The 25,785-nt window shown below is 42.3% G+C and overlaps 1 protein-coding gene and 1 long non-coding RNA gene across 2 annotated transcripts in view; one reads left to right on the forward strand and one right to left on the reverse strand.

Moving 5' to 3' along the window:
* LOC135219763 (uncharacterized) overlaps positions 1 to 12,906 on the forward strand; it is a 25,870-nt gene extending 12,964 nt beyond the window's left edge. Inside the window, exons 2-4 of the mRNA XM_064256810.1 lie at positions 9,424 to 9,520; positions 11,121 to 11,408; positions 11,778 to 12,906. Of these exons, the coding sequence (XP_064112880.1) occupies positions 9,424 to 9,520; positions 11,121 to 11,408; positions 11,778 to 12,078 (686 nt within the window). The 3' untranslated portion in view covers positions 12,079 to 12,906. The remainder of the gene's footprint in view (positions 1 to 9,423; positions 9,521 to 11,120; positions 11,409 to 11,777) is intronic.
* Positions 1 to 25,785, reverse strand: part of LOC135220306 (uncharacterized) — a 233,735-nt gene that overhangs the window by 161,870 nt on the left and 46,080 nt on the right. The gene's annotated exons all lie outside the window — the stretch shown is intronic.

Here is a 25,785-nt window from a genome sequence, read left to right on the forward strand (position 1 = left end):
GTACTACTCAGTTTTTCTTATCGAATATAAAGCTTATAATATATATATATATATATATATATATATATATATATATATATATGTGTGTGTGTGTGTGTGTGTGTGTGTGTGTGTGTGTGTGTGTGTGTGTGTGTGTGTGTGTGTGTGTGTGTGTGGATCAAATCTCAAGTTCACTACACAAGTACTTGAAAGACAAGAATATCACACACGTATATGTATGTATGTGTATATATACATACATACATATATATATGATGAGTACAATGAAAGCGTGCTTGTGCGAAAGAAACTGCGAAATGCGGTCGGGAAGAGAGACAATAAAAGGTGAAGAGTGCCAAGACCCGGTGTTCTGGCACAAAGAAAGAGCATTGCTGCTTGGTATTTTCCTGTCCCTCTGTTGCTATTTGAATTCCATTAAATTAGAGTATTTCGATAAGTTTGTTAAGTGTGAAAGAGCCAACATTCAAAGCGATAAATGTCGCTTAAACTTCTCTCTCTTATTCACACTTGAGAATCGGAACACAACTTGATTTCTTTCAAGTGGCGAAGTGCGATAAATTCCGAACCCGAGTGGCGACACTTCAGCTGTGAAATTAAGGCGAACTCGAATTTCAGATCTTAAAACACATAATCTAACAGTTTTCATATTATATGAATTTTCTAAAATGAAGAAAAAAAAATAAATAAAAATTAGTTTGTCGCAAATGACGATCAGTCGCATTAAGTATATGAAGCAGCATGACGGAGCCATTTCCCGCGCTGTTTACTTTCCTCCAGTAGGAACTTGCTCAATGGCCAAGGTACACACCGAGCGACGCACGAAGGAATTCGGACGTTTGTTCGTTGCTCCGCTCTTGCCTAATGTATTCAGGAAGGACAGGCTTATAGTCTAGATGGATTATGATAACTAGCATCACAATGCAGCGGCTAACCCAACATTCCATCGCCCGGAACACAAAGGATCCTCAGAACGATCAAAATGGCGTCGTTAGCAGACTCTGAGCACAATATGCAAATCTTATTTTCATGCAGTGGCCTTCTCATGTTCATAGTGCCATAAGGGGTGAATACAGAAACATGGCGATCCAAGACCAAAGGAAGCAGTTTGAAATCAATTTTAGCCAAAAAAAAAAAAAAAAAAAAAAAAAAAAAATTGTTATGCTATAACCAGCAATGAGCCTTATGACACGAACACCTCACAAAATTTAAGTGTCTTACACATTATATAATATTACGCTTTTCAATAAAGACAACTGTCAAAGCATAAACGAGAGAATCCTTAACAGAACTCCCGCTAAAATTCCCCACTAACGCCCACTGCAGAGGACCCACTCTTGAGCATCTGCCATTGTTGCGCTGTTTACGAATCATGATGAGAAGGACTGTTTCAACTTCGCTACAGCAAGGCTTCGTGATATCCGAGTAGTTCCCTATAACGGTTCGTTTGTGTTCTCCCCAGTCGTATAATACCATTCTCATATTTTGCTTTATCCACAGATATTTTTGCAAAGATATCTCTCATCTGCCCATTCGTTTTCTTCGTTAATACTGAACTCTGGGTGAATACCACCGTCTCTCCTTTCCCTCTTCGACGGTATTTCCTCCTATGGATCTTCCTCCTTCGTCTCCAGTCTCGCCCTTCTTCGCACAGATCATGGCGACGACGCTCCTTCCACATACCCCAAGGGCCTCCGCATCATGGCCACACACACACACACATACGGCTCTCTTATGCCGTTACCTTATATTTTATTGACTTTCGAAACCCTTTTCTTGACTTGTAGGGTTCTTTTGTCGTTTTCTAATTTGACCAAATAATGTGAGAAGTTTAGGTGTAACACACACACACACTAACACACACACACACACACATATATATATATAGATATGATATGTTAAACTACAATAAAGTTTTGTACATACTTACCTGGCAGATATATACATAGCTATAGTCTCCGACGTTCCCGACAGAATTTCAAATCTCGCGGCACACGCGACAGGTAGGTCAGGTGGTCTACCTTACCCGCCGCTGGGTGGCGGATGTACGAACCACTCCCGTAAGCTTGTCAGATTTTTCTCTTCCCCACCTGTCTCCTGAGGGGAGGCTGGGTGGGCCATAAATGTATATATCTGCCAGGTAAGTATGTACAAAACTTTATTGTAGTTTAACAATATCATTTTTGTACATGAACTTCCCTGACAGATATATACATAGCTGATTGGCACCCTTGGTGGAGGGTAAGAGACAGCTCAATAATACAGGTAAGACGGGAAACAACTAATGTTGTAGGATATAAAAAACCTTGGTTCTCACCTTTTCAGGATGAAGACTTCATAGATACTATCTCTGAGCTGCATTGCCTGGAGAGCTACAGCTAGACGTGACCTGATGCTGAAAGACTCTCGGATCTACCACTGGGATATGTGATCCCCTATTGTGGTAGAATCCAAGTCGGATGCTGTTAGAGGGACCTGTCCGCTTACCTAACAGATCCTTACCATACCTCGCAAGGAGCCAAAAACCCACCAGACCACCTAACCAAAATACAAAGGGTTAATATTACGACAAAAAGAGGTGCCTCCTGCAACCTCTTTCAGACAACCAAAAAACAACAATATAAAATATAGGGTAACATATAAAAAAATTTACACAGGATAAGTTTCAGCTCCCTGCCCCCCCAGCACCGAATCCGCCGATACGAAAGACCCAAGGCGAAGCATTTATCATATGTGATTTTACATCACGTAGGTAGTGGTTGCGAAAACCGATTGGCATCTCCAAAAGTCGCCTCCATCAAGTTCCGCACAGACATATTTTTTCTGAATGCAAGCGAAGTTGCGATGGCTCTCACCTCGTGAGCTTTCACTTTCAGTAGTCTAAATGGTCTTCCTTACAGGCAACATGTGCCTCTGTAATAAGGCTTCTCAGAAAAAAGGAAAGAGCATTCTTCGACATGGGCCGAGTGGGTCCTTTACGGAGCACCAAAGTACATCTTGATTAGCCTTAAGTTGTTCCTTCCTCTTAAGGAAATACTTCATATTCTCATAGGGCAAAGAGTTCTTTCAGGCTCTTCCCCTACTAGAAAGATAAACTACGAACTTCAAAGCTCCTGGGCCAAGGCGTGATGGTTTGTTTTCATTGCTTTGCAAGGAAACTTGGAAGAAACGAACACACCATAGAATCTTCCTTAACCCTACCTTTGCCCTCAATAGCTTGGAGCTCACTCACTCTTTTAGCTGTAGCTAGGGCCAAAAGGAAGATAGCCTTCTTCGTCAAGTCCTTGAAAGAGGCTAAGCCAGGAGGTTCGAATCTAGACGATCCAAGGAATGTAGGACTACGTCTAGATTCCAGTTCGGTACTACATGAGGACGCTTAATGGTTTCAAATGATCTAATAAGATCATGCAGGTCCTTATCATCGGTATATATTTAAGCCTCTATGCCGAAATACCGCCGCCAACATACTGCGGTATCCCTTAATAGTTGACACAACCAGATGACATTCTTCTTTGAGGAAAATAAGGAAATCCGCAATTTGGGTCACAGAGGTACTGGAAGAGGAAATGTTCTTCCTCTTGCACCAACGTCTGAAGACATCCCACTTTGACTGGTATACACGCAAGGTGGAAGGTCTCCTCGCTCTTGCGATTGCTTTAGCAGCTGCTGCTGAAAAGCCTTTCGCTCTGACCAAACTTTGGACAGTCTGAAACCAGTCAGACTGAGAGCGAGGAGATTTTTGTGGTACCTGTCGAAGTGGGGTTGTCTGAGTAGATCGCTCCTTAGCGAGAGCGATCTTGGGAGGTCCACCAACCATTCCAGTACCTCTGTGAACCATTCTTGGCCGGCCAAAAGGAGCGATTAAGGTCATTCTCGTTGAATCGGACTCTAACGAACTTCTTGATAGTTATCCCCAGGATCTTGAAGGGGGGAAACGCGTAGACGTCGAGTCCGTTCCAGTCTAGAAGAAGAGCATCTATTGCTACTGCCTCTGGATCCGATATCGGAGAGCAGTAAGGATCCAGCCTCTTGTTCTTTGACGTGGCAAAGAGGTCTATGTGGTGGCCTGCCCCATAACTTCCACAGGCTCTGGCATACATCCAGATGAAGAGTCCACTCTGTGGGAAGGACCTGATCTTTCCTGCTGAGGAGATCTGCTCTTACATTCCTTCTCCCTGCCACGAAACCTGGTGAGAAGCTTGATTCTCTTTCTTCTGCCCACAGAAGAAGGTCTCTTGCTGTCTCGTACAGGGAGAAGGAATGCGTCCCCCCCTGTTTCCTGATGTATGCCAGAGCTGTAGTGTTGTCCGCGTTGACCTGCACTACCGATCTTCTGACTTTGGGCTCGAAAGCCTTCAGAGCCAACCACACAGCCATCAACTCCTTTCTGTTGATGTGCCAGGCTTACCTGGTCCCCCACCCAGGTACCTGACACTTCGTGGTTCCCAGAGTTGCACCCACCCCATGTCCGACGCGTCGGAGAACAACACCAGGTTGGGGGTCTGTGATTGAAGAGACAGTCCCTTCGCAAAGAGGTGGGATCTGTCCACCATAAGGTTTGATGTCTGGGATAACGACAGGGAGAACGTCAAAATCCTGAGAACGACGACTCCAATTCCGATTGAAGAAAGAAATTGGAGCGGTCTCAGGTGCAACCTTCCTAGGGAAACGAATTGCTCCAGAGAGGAGAGTGCCCCAGCAGACTCATCCACTCCCTCAACTGTGCATACTTCTTTCCTAAGAAGGTTGTTACTCTCTCGAATCCTCGGGCTATCCTTTCCTGCGAGGGAAAAGCCCGAAAACTCAGAGAGTTCATCTGTATCCCGAGATACACACACTCTTGCTCGGGAATTAGTGATGACTTCTTGAAATTGACGAGAAGTCCCAAAGCCTTCGTCAATTCTAAGGTTACTTGTAAGTCCTTCAAAACAACGATCTTCTGAATTGGCCCTTATCCGCCAATCGTCGAGGTACATGGATATCCTCACCCCTTCAAATGAAGCATTGAGCCACATTCCTCAAAATCCCCGTGAACACTTGAGGCCGTCGAGAGGCCGAAACACAGAGCCCACTGAACTGAAAAATTTTCCCCCCATCATGAATCTGAGAAACTTCCTCGAGGAAGGATGGATCGGTACGTGGAAGTAAGCGTCCTGTAAATCCAAGGAAACCATCCAGTCCCCTGGACGAAGTGCTGCCAGCACTGATGAAGGCGTTTCCATCGTGAACTTCTTCTTTTCTACGAAGAAGTTCAGGGCGCTTACATCCAACACCGGTCTCCATCCCCCTGAGGACTTCGGAACTAGGAAAAGGCGGTTGTAGAAGCCCGATGAATGATGGTCTGTCACTAGTTCGATAGCCCCTTCTCCAGCATCTGATCTACTGCTAGATGGAGAGCTTGATTCATGATGGGGTCTCTGTACCTGGCCGTCAGTTCCCTTGGGATGGTCGTCAAGGGAGGTCTTTCGACGAAAGGGATGAGGTAACCTCTCCTCAAAATAGAAAGGGTCCAAGGATCCGCCCCTTTTTGGGCCCAGACTTCTGCAAACTCTAAGAGTCTGGCGCCCACCGTTGTTTGAAGGACTTGCAAGTTATTTGGGGGCTTTAACAGACTTGGCGAAAGTCTTACCCCTTCTTGAAGGTCTACGACCTCTAAACTAGAGGTTCTTGATGACGATGCCCTCGAAAGGGTTCTCGAACACTGCTTTTTCCTTCTTAGCCTTGGTAGGGAAGGAAGGGCGAGGTTTTCTTGCCGACTGTGCCAAAAGGTCCTGGGTGGCTTTGGCCGAAAGTGACCTCGAAATGTCCTGCACTCGATGTTTCGGGAACAACTGAGTAGACAGAGGAGCAAACAGCAAAGAAGACCTCTGAGCATGGGAGACCGACTTCGTTAAGAAGGAACAATAAACCGATCTCTTCTTCACGATCCCGGCCCCATTAAAGGGAGGCGATTTCACTCGCTCCGTCTCTTACTGACTTGTCCATACAAGACAAAACACACATAAGATCATCTGGTGAAATTGACTCTGGCACTTCAATTTTCTTGGCTAGGACTCCCAACGACCAATCAAGGAAGTTAAATACTTCTAGCACTCTAAACATACCTTTGAGCAAATGATCCAATTCATTCATTGCCCAAGTCGTCTTAGCAGAGTTAAGGGCAGTTCTCCTTGTCGAATCTACCAGCGCCGAAAATCCGAATCAGCCGAAGACGGAGACCCAATCCTAAGGGCTCTCCTGTTTCGTACCAGAAACCGGCGCGTCCTGATTTTTTTAACTTCGAAGGAGGAAAAGCGAACATCGTTTTCCCCGCTTCTTCTTTGGAAGCCATCCAGGAACCAAAACTCCTCAGTGCCTTCTTCATAGAAAGAGTTGGCTTCATCCTCACACAAGAAGAACTCTTCGCTGTCTTCGCCGTTGAAAAAAGTGAGTGAGGAGAAGGAGGAGCCGTAGGCGTAAGGGAATCCCCAAAAACTTGTAAAAGTAGCTCTGTAAGCTTCTTGTAAGAAGAGACAGCAGCAGAAGTGTTCGGTTTCCTCATCCGAACCTTCCAGGACGTCTTGTCGAGGCGAGCGCGGAAGATCCTTAGGTGACGAAGGGATCCTAGCAGGAGTTGAGCGAGAGGTTGGAGAACGCCCTCTCTTAGAAGAGTTCACATCCACTGGAGAACGATGAGAAGATCTGGGAAGTCTACGATGAGACTCCCTCTTCGAGGTATACGGAAATCTCAGCCGAAGGAGAGGTAGGGCTCCTACTCCGAGAATCCTCGGAAACATCCGAGGGCGCTTACGAGGAGGCGAGCGCCTACTATACTCTATGCACCTATCCTGAGGCGAGCGGCTGCCAGGAGAAGAGCGCCTATCGAGAGCAGAGCGCTTGCGCGGCTCTCCATACCTGTCCAGTTGCGTACGATCAACGGAAGTTCGACTGGAAGGCGAAATGCGCCTACTAGGAGAAGGCTGCTTGCGAGACTCTTGACGTCTAACAAGAGGGTAACATTCAGGAGAAGGGCGCTTCAACACTAACGAGCGCCTACTTGGAGAAGGGAGCTTCCGGGATTCCTGGTGCCTACCAAGAGACAAACGGTCAGGAGAAGTGCGCCTAGAAGCGGGAGAGCGCCTACACGGAGAAGGGCGCTTGAAAGACTCTTGTTGTCTGCCTTAGGAGAATAATCAGGGAGTATGACGCCTTTAAAAGAGACGAGCGCCTACTAGGAGAGCTATGTGCAGTAGGCTCTTGGCGCCTACCGTGTGGGGAGCGGCTAACAGAAGGCCGTCTACCATGCACACGACTCCTACCAGACTCTAGATGCCTGTCAGGAGAGAAGTCACGATCCGATACTCGAGGAGAGTGACATCTGGAAGAAGAACGCCTACTTGTATAAGGGCGCCTTCTATAATCTTGAGGCTGCTGAGGAGAAGTCTCACGCGAGGGAGTTGAAGAAATCGCGTGATGAGCAGGTGCAGTGCGCTTACCGGAAGCGGGAATCCAATCTGGAGAAAAAACTTCTTTCTCCCTAGAGCGTCCTACCGATGTTTGGCGCCTTGAAATTGAAAGAAAGCCAGGCGAGCGAGGGCGCTCACGCGATCGAGGGCGCTCACGCGAGCGAGGGCGCTCCCGCGAGCGAGGGCGCTCTTCGCGAGCCCCCACCATTCATACGAAACCTCCACATATGAAGGAGAACGATCCTCTGAAGAGCGGCGCCTAGATCTCTTGATCGGAAGAGAAACGTCCTTCTTCTACGTGATCTAACTGCTAGAGAGTCTGCTAGCGCCGTGATCTGAGCTTGAAGTCCCGCGAGTACTCTCGTAGGAGAATCTTCTATTTCTTCCTCGGAAGCAGGCCGAGCGCCGAGCGCGGAGCGCGAGAAGAAGAACGATCATAGGATTTCTTGGGTTTCTTCGCCTCCACCGACGATTCTTCCGGGAAAACCTCCGGACTAGCAGCCAAAGGACTGCATGGAGCCTTCCAAGCCCTCTTCAACGGGCGCGACGCATCCGGGGAGTCCCAACCTCTCTTCGGAGAGGGAGACGACGAAGAGGAGAAGCATTGGCGTAGGAGCTCCTTCTTGTAGCGATCCGAGGCAGCCTGGGAGCGTACTTCAGGATCTGCCGAGGGGACGCCTGACCGGTGGGGGCTCTCCCTAGCCCTCTGCGGCTTCGACTTTCCTACTCCACTGGAACTGGGAGTCTGGAAGAGGTCTAGGCTAGAGGCACTAAGGAGCCGGTCAGACGCACCCTCCCACACTGGGGACACTGCACTGATCACTAACTCTCCTTACCTTCAACTGACGAATCTTCTGATCACATAACGATAAATTCTTTTGCTTTCAGAGCTGCCCGCCGCCTCCGAAGGCGAATCTTCGGCTTCTGTGCGGGGAGCCGGGGCTTGCAACCTTGGGAAGAAAGGTTCTAATTCTAACGTTAGTACTATTAGGATCCACATCCAACTCACTCATTCTAGATCTGCTAGAACTTCTAGAGGAAGCCTTACGCACTCTATCACGTTCCAACTTCCTAACATAAGAAGAGAGAGCCTTATATTCTTTTCTTCATTCAATCCCTTACATTCACTACAAGGGTTAGCAAAAAGCACATTCATTCCCCCTGCATTTCATGCAAACCGTGTGGGGGTCTACCGAAGCTTTCGGCAACCTCACCTTACATCCTTCATTCACGCAAACCCTAAACAAAACCGAAGTTTTAACTACCGATTCTAGATCAGACATCGTTAAAGAAAAAACAAACTCAAAATCAAACCGGTCCACAATCAGCGTATTGCCAAGCCAACAAAGCGAATACGTCACCAAAAGAAGTCCAAATTAACTCCAGGCAAGCGAGAATCGAAAAACTATCGAGCAGGAACCGACAACAGTTGTTATCGTTGCCGCGACAGAGAAAAATCTGACAAGCTTACGGGAGTGGTTCATACATCCGCCACCCAGCGGCGGGTAAGGTAGACCACCTGACCTACCTGTCGCGTGTTGCCGCGAGATTTGAAATTCTGTCGGGAACGTCGGAGACTATAGCTATGTATATATCTGTCAGGGAAGTTCATGTACTAAACAAAAATCTATATATATATATGTCTACTGTATATATATGTTAGGTATTCGTATATATATATATTTATAATAATATATAATTACCCATTATATATAAATAAGTATTTATATATATGTATATCATAATAATATAGTAATATATATATATATATATATATAATATATTATTTATATAAGACAGACATGAAAATCGCAGATACAAAATGAAAGCAGTAAACCTTACCGTTTCCTGGCAAAGCGAAAGACATTCAATCCTGATGCCTGCCTTATCCTTCACCGTCGAGCACTTAATTTATGGCTGACATGAACTTTAATGATCTTTTATTGTCTATCTAAATTTGCTTCTCTTTTTCTCCTTCCAGAAGGCAAGAGCCAGGGGAGCCCGAGGCTCTTCGACTGTGTCTCCGTGAGCCAATCCGAAAATTCTGTCAACGCCGCTTCCAAACACCAAGCTTACAGGTACGTTCAGTTGGTCTTTCCGTGGCGTTCAACACGTTCACTTTACGGATAGTTTGCATTGGGGGTCATTTGTTTTGCTAGGGAGTATCGTTCCCCTTACAATGTTCGTCGATTTTATTCCCCAAAACACTTCAGGATACTTGCAAACTGAAACGATACACAAAACCTGCTCCAGAAAACTAATGACGACCAGAATAATTTGTTTCTGTAGAGCAAAGTTTTCACACGGAGTTCTCCTCGCACAACTAGCTCTAGGCCTATCCAATGGGACCTACTCTACATCCCGCTGCTGGTCTGTCCTCTTCTTCCACAGCTAACTTCCTATATCTGACGACTGGCTCTGTTCTGTGCCATGCCCAGTATTGATCGAACTTGTGTATGGAAGTCGTTTCTGCTCTACGCGCGTTTTTCCTCCCAGGAAATCATATTTAAATTCGTGTTGGGTGGAGTTACGCCACCGTCGCTGTCGATAGTGAATGATGCAGACTGAGTTCATACTTGAAATCAGGTTCCGCTGTCAACTTACAAAAAATATATCAGCTAATGAAGACTTGACGCAATACTACATCTGGTGCTACAATTCTGAATTAATAATATCACTTCAGTCTATTAACTGGAAGTCATATCATTGTTTAAAGTTACTTTATGAACTATCCTGATTACTATTCATTATTCAATACGTTTATATCGTTTAAAGCTATTATCCATTTCATTGCCCTTCAGCTTCTTGGAAAGGAACAGCGCATTAAAGTTGCCCTGCTTCATGCCCAGTACCCAACCATGGCTATCTGCATGATGATTCTTCACAAACATTATCATGTTTACATTCCCGAGATATCGCGTGGAGAGCGATGACTGTTTACCTTTAGCCCGCCTGCAACTTTTATTTGACTGTGCTCGGGAACTCCCCTATTGACCACGGCAAAGTCATGGCCGCGAGTATTTTCAAGTTCAAAGGCTGGGGACATTTAATTCAATTGTGTATCTCTCTCTCTCTCTCTCTCTCTCTCTCTCCTAAGTTTTTAGTCATACTTGTGATAAAAATGACAATATTTCGGTTATGTAAGAAAAGCATCTGAAGGCCAAACTAGAGTCGCAAGTCATTACTAACATCATCATCATTTTTATGTAAAAAAATCGGCAGTGGAACCAATTACGTTTATCCAAAAAAAGCCACCCCCATTAAAAAGGTCAAATTACAGCGTGAGACGAATATTTAGCCTCTGCAGGGGAAGAAATTGCCCTGTCACGAGTTAGCATCTTCGAAGTTCCCAAGAATAGGAGATGACTTCAGTAGTGTGCCGCGCTTTTAGTCATTTAACACTTTACATCAATTTGTATCCAATTTTATCCTCCTGGCACGTGAGAATGTTTTAGAAATGCCTTTGACAAAGAAACAGTTCTCATGCCAAGGAACATCTGTGTGAAAAAAAATCCTGTCATAACTAAAGTTGCTGTAGCAGCTACATAGGGATGCATAGTGAGATAAATAGATTGTGGAAACAGTTCATTCAGTCATATTTTAAAGAAGACCCAGAGAAACAGAACTCGCATGATAGTGTCGCGACTAAAAGCCTCTTTTCTCTCTCTCTCTATCCAGATGCCGCCCAAACGCCAGGTCCCACGAGCACCTGAAAGTGGGCCACAATTTCCCCATTTTCGAGATCTTGGAGGAGCCCGTGAATGAGGTGACTGCCATCGAGGTGGAGGAGATCGCCGTCCCCGCCCTGCCCCTCATTGACACCTTCTTCCCCTCCAGCAAGATCGTCGTGGCCAACGGCGAAGCCTCCAACGCCAACACCAACTACGATGTTGATGACCAGGATAAGCCCAAGAGAAACAGGGGTGGCTGTGCTAATGATGAGGTCTTCGTAGCTGAGCTCGACTTGTAAGTTTCTCTTTCATAAAAGCTATACACACACACACGCGCACACACACACACACACACACACACACACACACACACACACACACATATATATATATAATATATATATATATATAGATATATATATATATATATATATATATATCTACATACATACATATACGTATACATATAAGAAGATATGACATTACTTACTTAGTCAAGAATGTTCTTGAGGATTCATTGTTAATTCTCACATTCCTTAACTTGACCTTTATTAGTAGTGGTCTACGACAACGAAGAGAAGTTTGTTGATATTCTGAAATGTGCCTGAAATGTTGTCTGTAGAGATCGCCAGCTAAAAGGTGTCGTTTTGTTGCTCCCAAACAGGTGCATGCCCTTCTCTCCCCAGCAGTCAGCTCCCAAGACCGCCACCATCAACGACGAGGAGAAGCCCATTCCAGTCGAGCCCGACTTCACAATCCTGGAAGTAGGTTTTGCTCCCACCAGGTGCAGCGAAGGCGAGATCTTCCTCCCATCCGTTGGCATTTGCGTGCCGGCCAATAACTGCTACCCATACCCCAGCTGCGACGCTTACAACGAGGCCCAAAAGGAGAAAGAGAAGGAGAAGGAGAAGAAGAAGAACAAGAACCACCAAAGCAACCAGAGGGCTGAGGAGGATGACGACTAAGTAGCTGCTGCTGGTGGTGGTGTCACCCGAGAGGTTTCGTCTGTAGGAAACCGTCTCCAGTTGCAAGGTTTGGATTTGTCAGCCTCAACTTCGGATTCAGGCCAACAAATTCACAAGATACAAAACAATTTTTTTTTATATTTATTGAAGCACTTTTGATATTGCCGTGAGTCACATGACAGATGTTCAGTAGAGCATACAATAATACAAACAGTATTATCTCAATACTGATCACCACAAGCAGAAGTTGGACTATGCACCCACAATCAAAAAATGAAAAAAAATCAAAGTAAACGTGAGAATTAATTCTATTTATATGTAACATACTGATCAAGTGGCAGAGATTGTATTGTATATAAGATTAATATTTAATAATGATGGTGTGAGTGTGAGTGTGTGTGAGTGAGACTGACAGTTAACACCAAGTTCTAAGAATGAAAGATTAATCAGTTATATAAGTTTTGAAATACGTTCTTAGCAGGAAACGACCTTTTAACCTGAACAGCCCCCAAAATGAAGTGATAACTGCGTGAGGGTAACAGGGACATGGGGTTCCTGTACAAGGCCAGTCGTGAGAACGCGAAATCTAAGAATGAAATCAAAGCTACGATAGAGATTTTAACATGAAAGCAGCCGTCTGCACAAGGAGTGAATGAATGCTGGTATGTCTGACAATGAAGTAAACTAAGTCAGTAATAGTTAGTAGGACTGATGGGGAGTGCAATCTCAGTTATAGAAAACAAACCTTAACAACCTGTTTAGATGGTTTCCTAAGCATGAACTACAGAGAATCATTAGAGTTGTTACACGTCTTCAGTCATATACTATATATATTATATATATATATAATATATATATATATATATATATATATATATATATCAGCTTTGGTCCATAAGCTTAATAACAGTCCGTCCCTTTTATAGCAATCATAATTATCACTGAATGACTTGGGAAGTATGCTTGTTAATGATTATTTCTTGAATATTATTAATCCGATCACCCTTTTTTCTTACATTCTGAGATTTGCAAAACCCACTTTAACTTTTTTTTCTTTATTATTATTATTATTATTATTATTATTATTATTATTCAACTTGGGACCATCATCCAAAAATGCGAACGACGCCATCCCAAATACTGACAGAAGGTCACTCGGCCTCTCGTTTTCATATGCCAGTAAATGCTACATCCTCGTCTCGTCTCATCTGACCTTCCGTTCCATTCCAATCTGAAGAGCTCCAATTTGGAGGATGAATATCGTGAAGATCTGTTTCACGAAGAGACAAGGGTTGAGCAGAGTCTAGCTTTAAGGATATAAAAATGAAATGGAAAGAAACACTTACACAATATAAATTAAGACCATTTTGTACACTTAATTACTTAAGTCAAAAAATAATGTAATACAAGGTTTACATGTGTTCCAGTACAAACTCTGCGTTGTCTTGCTGTACTTGACTTTTTAAAAATAAAATATTAAAATGCCCTCAGTAGTTTGTTACCCTGTACCTATTTTGAGAAAATATCACATTACTGGATTTGATCTTCCTTATACACAACAGACCTAAATTCTAAAACAGCCTCAGAAAATAAGTAAGCGAAGCTTTTTACAGTACAGTGTACTGGTTTTGGGCGCTCCATCATTTGTTACTCTACATCAGAGGTGGCCAAACAGTCGATCGCGGCCATTTGTTTGGTCGATCGCCGTTCCCACACAATCCTATACTATCAAAAATAAAAACACAAGCTTATATATATATATATATATATATATATATATATATATATATATATATGATATATATATGTGCTTATGTTTTTATTTTATATATCTATATATATATATATATATATATATCTACACACATGTATATATGGCATTAATAGCATAGTTCTCTAGATTTACATGATTCAAGTGACATTTTTTTTAAATTTTGATGTTGATTTTTCACCTAAAACTGAGTTAAGGAAGATTATAGCGACAAACTTGAAAACTCATTTAGGAGCACAACAGCATTTGTTTGCTAAACCTCTTTTACAGTCCCAGGCAGGAACTGAAACATCCTTTCGTACTGCAAATGTGTTAGTGAAACATAAGAAGCCTTTTCAAGAAGGGGAAATGGTGAAGCAAGCTTTTCTTGAAGCTGGAAATGTTTTATTTGACAAATTAAAGAATAAAAGTGAAATCACGCAAGCAATTAAGGACATGCCTCTACCTCAACAATCTGTGACAAGACGAGTGGAGATAATGGGTGAAGACTTGGAAAACAAACTGAAAATGGACACAGAAAACTGTTTTTTTTTTCCTTGCAGTTCGACGATTCGACTGGATATAGTGGATACTTCTCAGCTAATTGTGTTCATAAGTGTTTTCTCTGACATGAGTCACAAGGAGGAGTTTTTAACTGTAATTCCTTTTGAAAGGGACAACTAAAGGAGAGGACATTTACCAACATTTTGTTTATTTTGCGAAGAAAACAAGCCTTCCGCTACAAAACTAGTATCCATTGTGACCGATGGTGCCCCATCCATGGTCGGTAAGAGCAATGGGTTTCTAGCTCTCTGCCAAAAAGATGTTTTGAAGATGGCAGATTGTACCTTCAGTTGGTGCAAGGAGCTTAAGGAGACGACTCTTCCGAACTCAGCTGGAGGAAAAGAGAGGCTGATTAGAAGACCTGCTACTGTACACTGATGTCAGGTGGCTTAGTCGGGGACATTTCTTGGAAAGATTACAGTCCTTGTTGCCTGAAGTGATTCAATTGATGGAATCAATTGGAGAAAGTACATTTCAGCTGCATGAAGCAATTAATTAGCTTTCTTGACAGATCTAACAGCTCATTATAATGCATACAACCTTCAGCTTTACGGGAGGGATAAAACCGTTACTCAGTTAGTTCCTTAAATGCTTTTAAATCAAAGCTACAATTTCTAAAATCTGAGCTAGGAAGAGGAAATTTGAAGAACTTTTCCAATTTCCAAAAAGCTGTAGAAACCCGTGATGAAAGCAACGGCACATGTGATACATTCTGTGCCGAAATACAGAATATTTGGGGAGAACTAGAAAGAAGATTCCAGGATATGAAGCAGCTTCAACCTATCTTGGTCTTTATATCAAATCCATTTGCTGAAGTTGATATTGAAGGAATATCTGCCATTATCTCCTCTTTGTTCAACAGGAATGCGTCTGATTTGGATGAAAAAGTATTGAAGCTTCAATCTGATATTCCTCTGAAGCAAGAGCTTCAGAAAAAGACTTCTGAATCTACTCCATGAAGAACAACACCCAGGATTGAGATCACAGCTCTTTGGTTGACAGTATTTTATGGGTCAACTTATCTCTGCGAAGAAGCCTTTTCTCAAATGAAGATAATCAAATCAAGATACCGAAGCCGTCTGACCGATAAACATTTGAAATACTGCCTCCACTTGTGCCTCAGTAGTTATGAACCCTCCTTCAGTAAACTAACACAAGATATGCAGTGTCGTGCATCAACTTCGCAATAAGGTAGCGCATAAGTAGGCTAAGGTAAAAATTTCAGGAAAATTAATTTAAGCTGATTTTTTTTTTCTTAATTTAGTTTGAACTGATTAACCATATATATATATATATATATATATATATATTATATATATAATATATATATATATATATATATATATACATATATATATATATATATATATATATAATATATGTGTGTGTGTGTGTGTGTGAGGCAATTGTAGCTACAAATGTTTTATCGTACTACGGCGCTATTTGAATTTTTTCCCCACGTAATGATTATGTGGTATGGTAGAGTTTCAGTCTTTAGAGTAGATCTCTGAGTCAAAAAGTCTGGCCACCCCTGCTCTACATTAATAGCTATTCTCCGCAAGTATTCTTCGAAAGGCGAGACATCTCTTAGCCACTATACGTTCTCGCTACCTTTTCCACATGTAGCTACTGCTTCAAATACTGTTTCAGTAATCTGAATAATAACACCTGCTAATTTACCACTTCCAGGCGCCAAGACCCGGTGGATTATTCAGTCTGGTGATTTTCTTACAAACTACAGCCAGACTTTGACATTCCTTTTTTGTGATTCCATTCCATTTGCTCAGTATGTCCTAAGGACACCCAACAGCCACCTGACTGAGCAAACAGTAGCTTCTTCTTCAACCTGAGGGGCAAGCGCATTGCTTCCTCTGAAGGATACCTAGTCCCACTTCTCCCCATCCTCCTCACTCTTGTTTCCAAAAGCTCTAGGATATAAAATCATGTTGCCCACTCCGTCGGCCTTTGCAGTAAAGTGAAAATGATTTCTTATATACAATGTGCATGTATATACGTATGAGGACATAAACACAAAAAAGAAAGACCTCAGATATGCTGAATATTTAAGAAACCCATTTTTCATGGAATGGAACAAAATTAAGGCCAAAGGCCAAACGCTGGCACCTATGAGGTCATTCAGCGCTGAGAACATTGATAGTGTAAAGGTTTTACAGGTGTAACGGGAGGAAAACCTCACAGCTTCACTATGAAACAATTGGTAGGAGGGGTGGAAGTGGAAAGTAAGATGGAGGAGAGAATGTGAGCGGAATTTCAGTAAAAGGATTGAAAAGGGCTGCAGCTAGGGACCGAAGGGACAGCAAAAAAACATAAGTAATTGTATTGCTACAGCACACCGTGTGAGGTGCCCTGATGGCCCCATTTTTTTTTTTTTTCTACATCAATCTCCTTTGAATTTGCCTCGCTCCAATTTTCGCTTCTCAGTCGAAACCAAACATACGCCTCAGCTTTCAAGTCTAGAACTATGACTCGGTGATCTCACTGAACTAATTTATGACGATAACAAATAGATATGCATCTTAAAACGCCGCTGCCATGAATACAACTAAAATGTTGATTTTGTGTGTGTGTGTGTGTGTGTGTGTGTGTGTGTGTGTGTGAAAACCCAGCAAACCTAATTTTAATTCATTTCGGGCAAATGGCACTTTTTGCAATTTTGCTATTGAAGATAAAAATTTTGTTATTGATATGATTTTCAGTTAAGTGCACGGTCCACAGCACTGTTCCTTTCTGTCTTACCATTTCACAAAAAACGCCAATGTGTATATCTGTATTTACACATCATGAAAGAGATACTCCCGAGTGAAATCATTCTACATCTCGAGTGAAATCATTTTACAACCTTGCTTCAATGTTAGTAAAGCAAGCATTCTTTGAAAAAACTAATAACATGGGACACCACACACCGCAACCGAAAGTGGTCGACATTTACAATGAGGAGGGCAGCCGGACATTTTCTTTGAGTATAATGCAGTACATGGAGGTGTAAATCATCATTCCTGAGATATCCTGCCTCTTATATGTGATCATTCAAATCAGGGTACCAGCATTATAAGTTTTTATCATTACTTACTTATTATCACCAGTTATTATCACTAGCATCAAGGAAACCATATAAATGCTAGTATTGTTCGGAGATATCTATTTACGGTTTTTTGTACTTTCTAACTATCTAACCTCATAACAGTGAAAGCAAGCTTGTGTCCAATCATTAAGGCAAACATCAAATTTACTGTAAATCTGATTATAAAGTGATTCTTCACATCGTTGGGGATTGAACCAACAGCCAGTGAGCACAAGGACAGCAATGTACCCCTCGGTCCCGACGGCAGTAAAAGGAGAGCAACTGCAAGACGCCGCTTATTCCTGGAATCAAGAAACTGATATCCAATCCAAGTCTGACTGGCTGAAGACGTTCAATCCTCCTCCTCCTCCCCCTCCCAAATAGGTCACAGGCGATGCGCACTATAGCTAAACAGCCTGAATATAACATGAACAATAATCGAAATACTAAAACCAAGTAAAGAAAACAAATAAAAAAGACACCAAATTTCCTCCGGCGGCATCTAGCTTTCTCTATGAGCCGCGGCCCATGAAGCTCTCAGCCACGGCCCGGAGGTGGCCTGTCCTATAGCGTTGCCTTACGCACGATAATAGCTAGCTTTAACCTTAGTCAAGATCAAAACTCCTGAGGCAAGAGGGCTGCAATTTGGAGGGTGGACGATCAACAGATCAATTGACAGCCCTCTAGCCCCAGTAGTTTTGAAGATCTGAGGGCGGCAGAGGTGCTGACGGACAGACAAAGCATCTCCGGTGTTGTCTATGACAGACACCTGAAACGAAGTGGGTGGGGAAGGGGAGGAGAAGGGGAGGGGGAACTCCAAAGTTCTGAGGCGACAGTTACGGAAACGATTCAACCGAAAGAAAGTTCAGCTCAGAGTAAACTCTAACAAATATTCCGCCTGCACATTTCCTACTTCACTTCCTATAACGGCCGCCCTCAACATTTGGGATTACCAAGAAACGTTCGGTTACTGTGACTAACGCCTGACGGAATGGGATATGAAAGGTCTTTCAGCGCTAAAAGGGAGATTGAGGAAAAAATGTTTCCAGGGCATGAAAGGAGGAAGACTTCGCAGCTGTACTATGAAATAATTGTTAAGAGAGAGTGGAAAGTAAGACGGAAGATGAAGAATATGAGCGGAGGCACTGTAAAAGGAACAAGGCGCGACACGACCTCTAGCTTCCTCGGGATGCGCGCAAGATTTTCCACCTACGCATCAGTTGAAAACATGACATTCTTAACTTAATTAACGTGAAGTGGTCTTCGTAATAAATACTCATAATTAGTAATAGTCATACTAACAATAAGGATCAAATAAAAAGGGCACAAATGAAACGCGTTCATACATTCTCAGTTATCAGTGGAAACGAAATAATTGAACAGAAATATGGCCTCTAAATTCAGAACATCAAATAAATTAAAACGTGCTAAAATCTACGGACAGATAGCCCGTTGCTTCACAAATAAAAATGAGAAAAATGCGATATGTTTGATTATAATAATTTTTCTCTACTGTTTAATACGCACATTATTCATTTTTACACTTTCATTCTAATAAATATATCATAAATGGCCTATCCAAAAACTCCTGTGTCTTTACTCAAGGCGAAACACCTTTTTCAGACCGTTTAAGACCTTTCCTAATCACCCCGACCCCAACAACAACAGCAGGAAAGTAGTTTGTAGCCTTACTCCCCGAGGAAGCGAAAAAATAGGTTGCATCTACAGCCCGATTGGGACGCTGCAAAGACCCTTAGTAACGCCTACACCAACTGAGCTGCACTAACGGCACTAACCCCCTCCCCACCCTCCGACCAACTAGCTTTGAACAGTCGAACCCTAACCCCCAAAAAAGAAGTCAAAATACAACAGTATTTAAATGTAACGAGAGATAAACAGGGCCCACTCATAAATGAGTCAGTCACCACTGAGATCGAACATCCCCTACTGAGAAATTCCAACTTATCCATTGCTTCCCAACTGTGAAGGGAGGGAGTCTAGCTACTTCTTACGGATCATCACAACAACACATTGACGACTTCAAAGCTGTTTGTTGAAACTATAACTTCAAGAGGATTTGGAGACGACAAACATTTCCACAGAAGACAACTGATTTTAAAATCCACATTAATACTGTGTTTTGATAAATACAGAATAGATTACGACATCATAATTTTCCCCGTCATGATACGACAAACGAAATGAAAATATATTAAAGAATCATCCAAAACAGCTGGATGTGTTCACAAACGGGAACAAAAATGCCAGCAATACATAAATAACCAGAGAGAGAAAGCGCCACTGGTGACACTATAACGGAGAATGAACCTGTACCAACAAGGAATGCGATGATATTGAAGAGATTCACGTAGCAGGAAAGGACACTTGGGTTTGCCCGGTCGCTCTGCCTTCTATCATACGTCACTCTTCTAACAGCAGCACCTGCTGCCCCTTTCCTACCATTTCTCATCGATTCTCTATCTAACTAAAGTCTAAGTACTATGGTAGATTCACATCAGCCGTGCATTTGATATCTAGGCCAGTCCCTTACGACGCTCCTGATTGGCTGTTGATAAGCCAGTCACAGGGCTAGAAACTCTCAGTCTCTCTCGAGAATTCACAAAGGCAGGATGTATGTTCCATCTCTCCTCAGGTATACGTCTTTCAGGAGAGGTGGAACATACATCATACCTACGTGAATCTCGATAGAGACAGAGTTTCCAGCCCTGTGATTGGCTTAGCAACATCCAATCAGGAGCGTCGTTAGGGACTGGCCTAGGCATCATCTGCACGGTTGATGTGAATCTACTAAAAGTATAGTAGTAGTAGCAGTAGGACTGTGGAACGGCCTCCCTGAGGATGTGGTGCAACTGGAACTTCAAAAGTTCAAGCGAAGATACAATGCATTACTACCTTAATACAATAATACAATGCAACTTGTATTCTAATATTTGACTTACATCTTTATTTATCTAATAAATTTGTTCTTTTATCTGTTTTTCCAAAAAATGATCTCTTTCTGTATTTCCCATCACTTTCTGTTACTTCTTCCGAATGAACACCGTAATATTCCTTGGAAGCTTGAATTTCAAGTCAATAGTCCCTGTGCGGCGCTTGTTCCATACAAATAGAGTTCATCTCTGCATAACTATAATAGCAATAATAATAATAGTTACGACACACCAAATTCACTTCAGAAGTCGTACTACTTTAGCGAAAAGGTCATTATTTTGTCGGAGACTACAAAATCCACTAAATAAGGGTAGAGCGGGGTAAAAGGCCCCTTGAGGTAAAAGGCGTCCCCCTATTTTGTTGCTTATTACATATCAAAGTAACTTAGTCAGCTGGTCAGTACACAACACCATCTGCCTGAAGCTTTCTGTACCAAACACCTAGAAAGAACTGGAATGGAAAACAGCCAGCACGCATTTTTCTTCTTTGGACACATTTCATGTAAGTAAGCGTGCTATATCAGGGATATCCTGCACAGACATCTTGTCAGTAAAGTCGTACTTTAACTACAGATACTTTAAGTGAGAACTAAGCAATATCTTGCACTGCAATTCAGACTTGAAAACTTAATTGGGGTACAGGTGGAATTTGTTTCTTTAAAAAATGGCACGTGGGGTAAAAGGCTCACTACGCTTTGGGGCAAGAAGGCCAGGTGGGGGCTTTTTACCCCATCTGATCAGTTGGACGTGTAGCAAGTGGTGAAAGAGGACACACTACAACTTACTTGTGCAATGAATGCAGCTGGAGTTCATCTTACTCCTATATTCATATTTGACCGTAAAAGGATGACTCCACTACTTATGATCGGCATGCCACCTGGATCAATTGTTAGATGCACAGCAAATGGATGGTCTGATGTTGATTGTTTCGTAGACTGGCTACATCACTTGTTAAAATTGTGAAGCCAAGTCGAACAGAAAAGCACATTACAATTCAAGATGGCCACCACAGTCACAGGGCTTTAGCCAGAGAGAATGGAGTCATGTAAAGAAAATTAGTCTACCTTTTTTACTTGTGTCATTCTTGTTCTTATGTGAAATTTATCCTTTATTACTTTTAATTGTGTTATTCTTGGTGCTATATAAAGAAAGTAAATTTATTTCTAATTGTGCTATTACAGCTGTCAAGTAGAGGAAGTGTCCATTTATTTTACAATTTTACTAATTTCAGTTCCTATGAATACCAAAAAGTTCCTAGGTTTTACATAAACTAAGAATTCTAAGATTAATTACTGTATATTTTTCAACATTATTCTTGAATATTTTTGTGTGGAAGATTGAATTTTTTATATTTAGCAAAAATGGACGTCTACTTTTCAATATAAATGGTTGTTTTCATGAAGTACCACAATAGCTTAGGTATGGGGCAAAAAGCCCCACCCTGGGCTTCTTACCCCACCCATGCCCCCTTTGTTCTTATTTTTTAGGTCATGATTTTACTATCCTAAAATGCTAACAGCTTCTCATGATTATGATCGTTGATACACCAATAACAAAGCTTTCTAGAAATATCTCTATTAGTTCGATAGCTGCAGTACTGTAGACAATATAAGCATTTCTCCTTAAAGGGGGCTTCTTACCCCACTCTCCCCTACAGTTAGCTAAGAATGCTATAAAAAAAAACGCTGGCTTGCTTTGGTGCATTTACTTTATTGTATGTCATAAAATTATTGTCTGTATCTTTAAAATCACTGCATTGGCCTCTTTGAAAGAAAGAAATGTATGATGACGGCGCCTTTAGGAAGATTCAATCGATGTTGCAAAGCTACACCATACCTTCATTATATTTATAATAAATCCGCTCTGAGTCATGAGTCTCTTGCAACCCCGAACTATTCTAAAACAGGTGAAAAATGCGCCGATGTTTCTTAGGCGCAATCGAGATTTCTGTGCATCGTATAATCAAGGCCACCGAAAATAGATCTATCTATCGGTAGTCTCAGTAAAATGCATGAGCAGCGGCCCATGGAACTTTAACCACGGGCAGGTGGTGGCCTGGCCTATAGCATTACCAGACTCGCGATCTTGGCTAACTTTAACTTTAAATAGAACATAAAGAGGCTTGAGGGCTGCAATTGGGTATGTTTGATGACTGGAGGGTGGATAACCAACATAACAATTTGCAGCCTTCAAACCTTGGTAGGTTTTAAGATCTGAGGGCGGACAGAAAAGTGCGCAAAGAAACAAGTGCGGACGGACGGACAGAGAATGCTGGCACAGTAGTTTTCTTTTTGGAAAAAATGAACGAACGATTCCCTTCCAGAAACATTTTCGGAAAAAACCTTGGAGAAAACATTTTATCTCATCCTCAATTAATTGCTTCCAAACTCTCACATAGGATATGGCTACAATCTTCCCTGGACTCAGATGTTTGAATCCACCACAAACCTGACTGGATTTCAACTAAACTCTGTAGTGTCATCCAACTCAATGCTGACTGACGGACTGACAGCAGCGCTATGTAAGCATACCTGATTGTGAATGCACAAGAGGACTTCATGCCAATGTCTGCATACTAATGGTGTTGGGGCTGATTTAACAACAATTACGCTCTTATCTGGTTACGAAAAGCTTCCATTTGTCCTTCAGAATGAACTTTTGTTTACCCAATTATAAGCTGAACTTTTGCCAGATTTATTTGCCCCCAGAATTTCTGTTCCGTTGACTAGGAAAATCTTAACTTGTGTCACGACTTCAGCCGATTTCAAAACGACTTGGTGTTGTTGTCTGGTGGTGACTTTTCCAAAGTCAGAACCCACTGGGCTCCTCCCTTTTCCCTTTTATAGGAAGAGTGACCTTGAAACTCTTAAACCCTTAACTGAGACGATCTGATTATTACTAAGCTTGATAAGGGGCAAGGAACTGTCGTTCTAGACAAGTCTGAATACATTAACAAAATGAATTTTCAAGATGGCACTCAATTTCAAGAAACAGGATTGCCAAATTACAAAGCGATTTTTGAAGTAGAAGACAAAACCAATAGTTTTCTGCAAACACTAAAAAGAGAAAATCATAGATGAGAAGATATACCAGGATCTCTTTTCTACTGGCTCCTCTTTCGGCATTCTGTATGGCCTTCCCAAAATCACAAAACCAATGTTCCTCTTCGCCCTATCCTCGCTTCGTACAATGCTCCTGACTAAAAGCTAGCAAAATTCCTTGTACCTTTGTTGGAACCTCGACCACTGAACAACATATCTTTGAAATTCGGAAAAATTCAAAGACCACATTTTGTATCAAGACCGATTTATTTATGACCAGTCTCGACGTTCAATGAATCACTAATTACAAATGTTCCCGTTAGAGATACTATTACTATTATTCTTGAAAAGTTCTTTCCTAATCCTGATTGTATTTATTGTCATTTTAATCGCCCGCTTTTTATATCGCTCTTAGAACTAGCTGTGCTGGACACGGGCTTTGTATTTAATAGAAAACTGTTTAAATAAATAATATCATGGTCATGGGAAGTCCACGAGGACCAACCTTTGCTAACATTTTAGGTGCTCCCTGGAGGAGCACATCCTTGAAGAATACCCCTTGGCCTGTCGCCCTCTTTTTTCATTCTCCATTCGCAGATGATACTTTCGCTCTTTTTAAGCATGAAACCGATTCCGACCAGTTACTTGAGTTTGTCAATACCTGTGACAGCAGCATCCCTTTTATCTTGCGAAAGGAATAGGATAAAATGCCTTCTCAACTACGAGACATGCAAACAAAATTAATTTGACCGACTATGGAAACAATATTCACTGCTTTGCCAGGAAACATTTAATGCTTTTTCCTTTTTTCACAGGATTATTTTGCTTAAGTTCTTTAACAAAGGTATCCAAGATTTTATTAATAATATTCAAAGGAGACATGAAAAAATGTCCAATCTGGATATTTTACCTCCTAAATTCCATAATCAATAAAGTGCCGTCTTTAACTATTCTCAGTATATTCTGTCTAAATGTGAGGAATTTCTCCTTTCTTCCAGTTGGACTTCTGCCTGCCAAATTTTAGACCTACTTTTTGTCAATTCTTCCTTCCTACTGAAGTACTGTTTCAACGTAGAAAAAGGCTAGAATTATGTCAAAACATCCAAATTACAAAATGAACTTATGGTGACTGCTCACAAAACATTTTTTAATTTGAAAACCAATTGATAAGGACAATTGTAAAAATAAAATAAATGACTCCTTAATGACCAGAACCAATTTATGAACATAGTACAACCCAATTTCCAGCAGATCTTCAAGGTGGAGGACAAGATCAACCAGTTCCTAAGTAAGCTCAAGAGAGACTGTATCATCAGAGAACACAGCTCTATGAGGATTTATTCTCCTGTAGCTCTTCATTCGGGGTTTTATATGGGTTGCCTAGATTCCATAAACAAGGTATTCTCCCTCGCCCCATTCTGGCCTCTTTTAACGCTTCCAACTATAAACTTGCAAAATTCTTATTACTTTTATTGGTGCCCTTGACCCATAACCAATATGCTTTAAAGAATTCTGAAGACTAAGTAAAATACTTTCACAGGATTCCAACTAATATGTGTCCAGTTCAGTGCTGTATCACTATTCACGTCACGAATGTACCTGCAGAAGAAAATACACCCATCCGCGCCTTCTACTTCTTCCACCCAGCCAGCCAAGCGCCCAAATAATCCTCCATGCAAGTCCGTGTGCAAGTGCTGTCACAAGCCCGAGCACTCCACCAAGCAGTGCCCTCTCAGCTGGCTCCTTATCCGCGGCCCACTAGTCTTCCAAGACTGAGGTGCAGCCTGCCAAGCCCTCTCCCACCAACAGGGCCACAACCAGAAACCCAAACCAACACAATGGTCCCTAGCAGGACTGGAGCAGTCATGTGCCAGGATTCCGGGAAGCTGGGGCACTACAGTGCCAACTCATCACACTACCGCCGTCAGCCCACGTTGAAGGGGGTGCAGACCATCACGCATCCTGAAGACTTGCCCGATTGGCTGAGCATGAGTGGGGTCCAATTGGCACCAGTTGACGGACCTGGGACCTGCGCCCTGTTCCAAACAGCATCGATACACTGGAGCTGCAGTGAGCCTTGTGGCCCGTGATGCAGTCCCCAAGGGAGCCACAATCCAGGAAGACATCATGATGACAATTCATTGGATCAACAGCTCAACTACAGATCTTCCCATGTTGCGATTGAGGGTCATAACTGGCGACCATCCACAAGGGAAGGATCACCTCTTCAAAGTAGCCCAGACATTAATCACCAGCCATCCACTCCTGCTGTGCCAGGACTTAGTCCAGTAGAGAGATGCCAATGTCCCTATCAAGTGC

Source organism: Macrobrachium nipponense, chromosome 1 (genome assembly GCF_015104395.2).
Source record: "Macrobrachium nipponense isolate FS-2020 chromosome 1, ASM1510439v2, whole genome shotgun sequence".
Lineage (NCBI taxonomy): Eukaryota > Metazoa > Arthropoda > Malacostraca > Decapoda > Palaemonidae > Macrobrachium > Macrobrachium nipponense.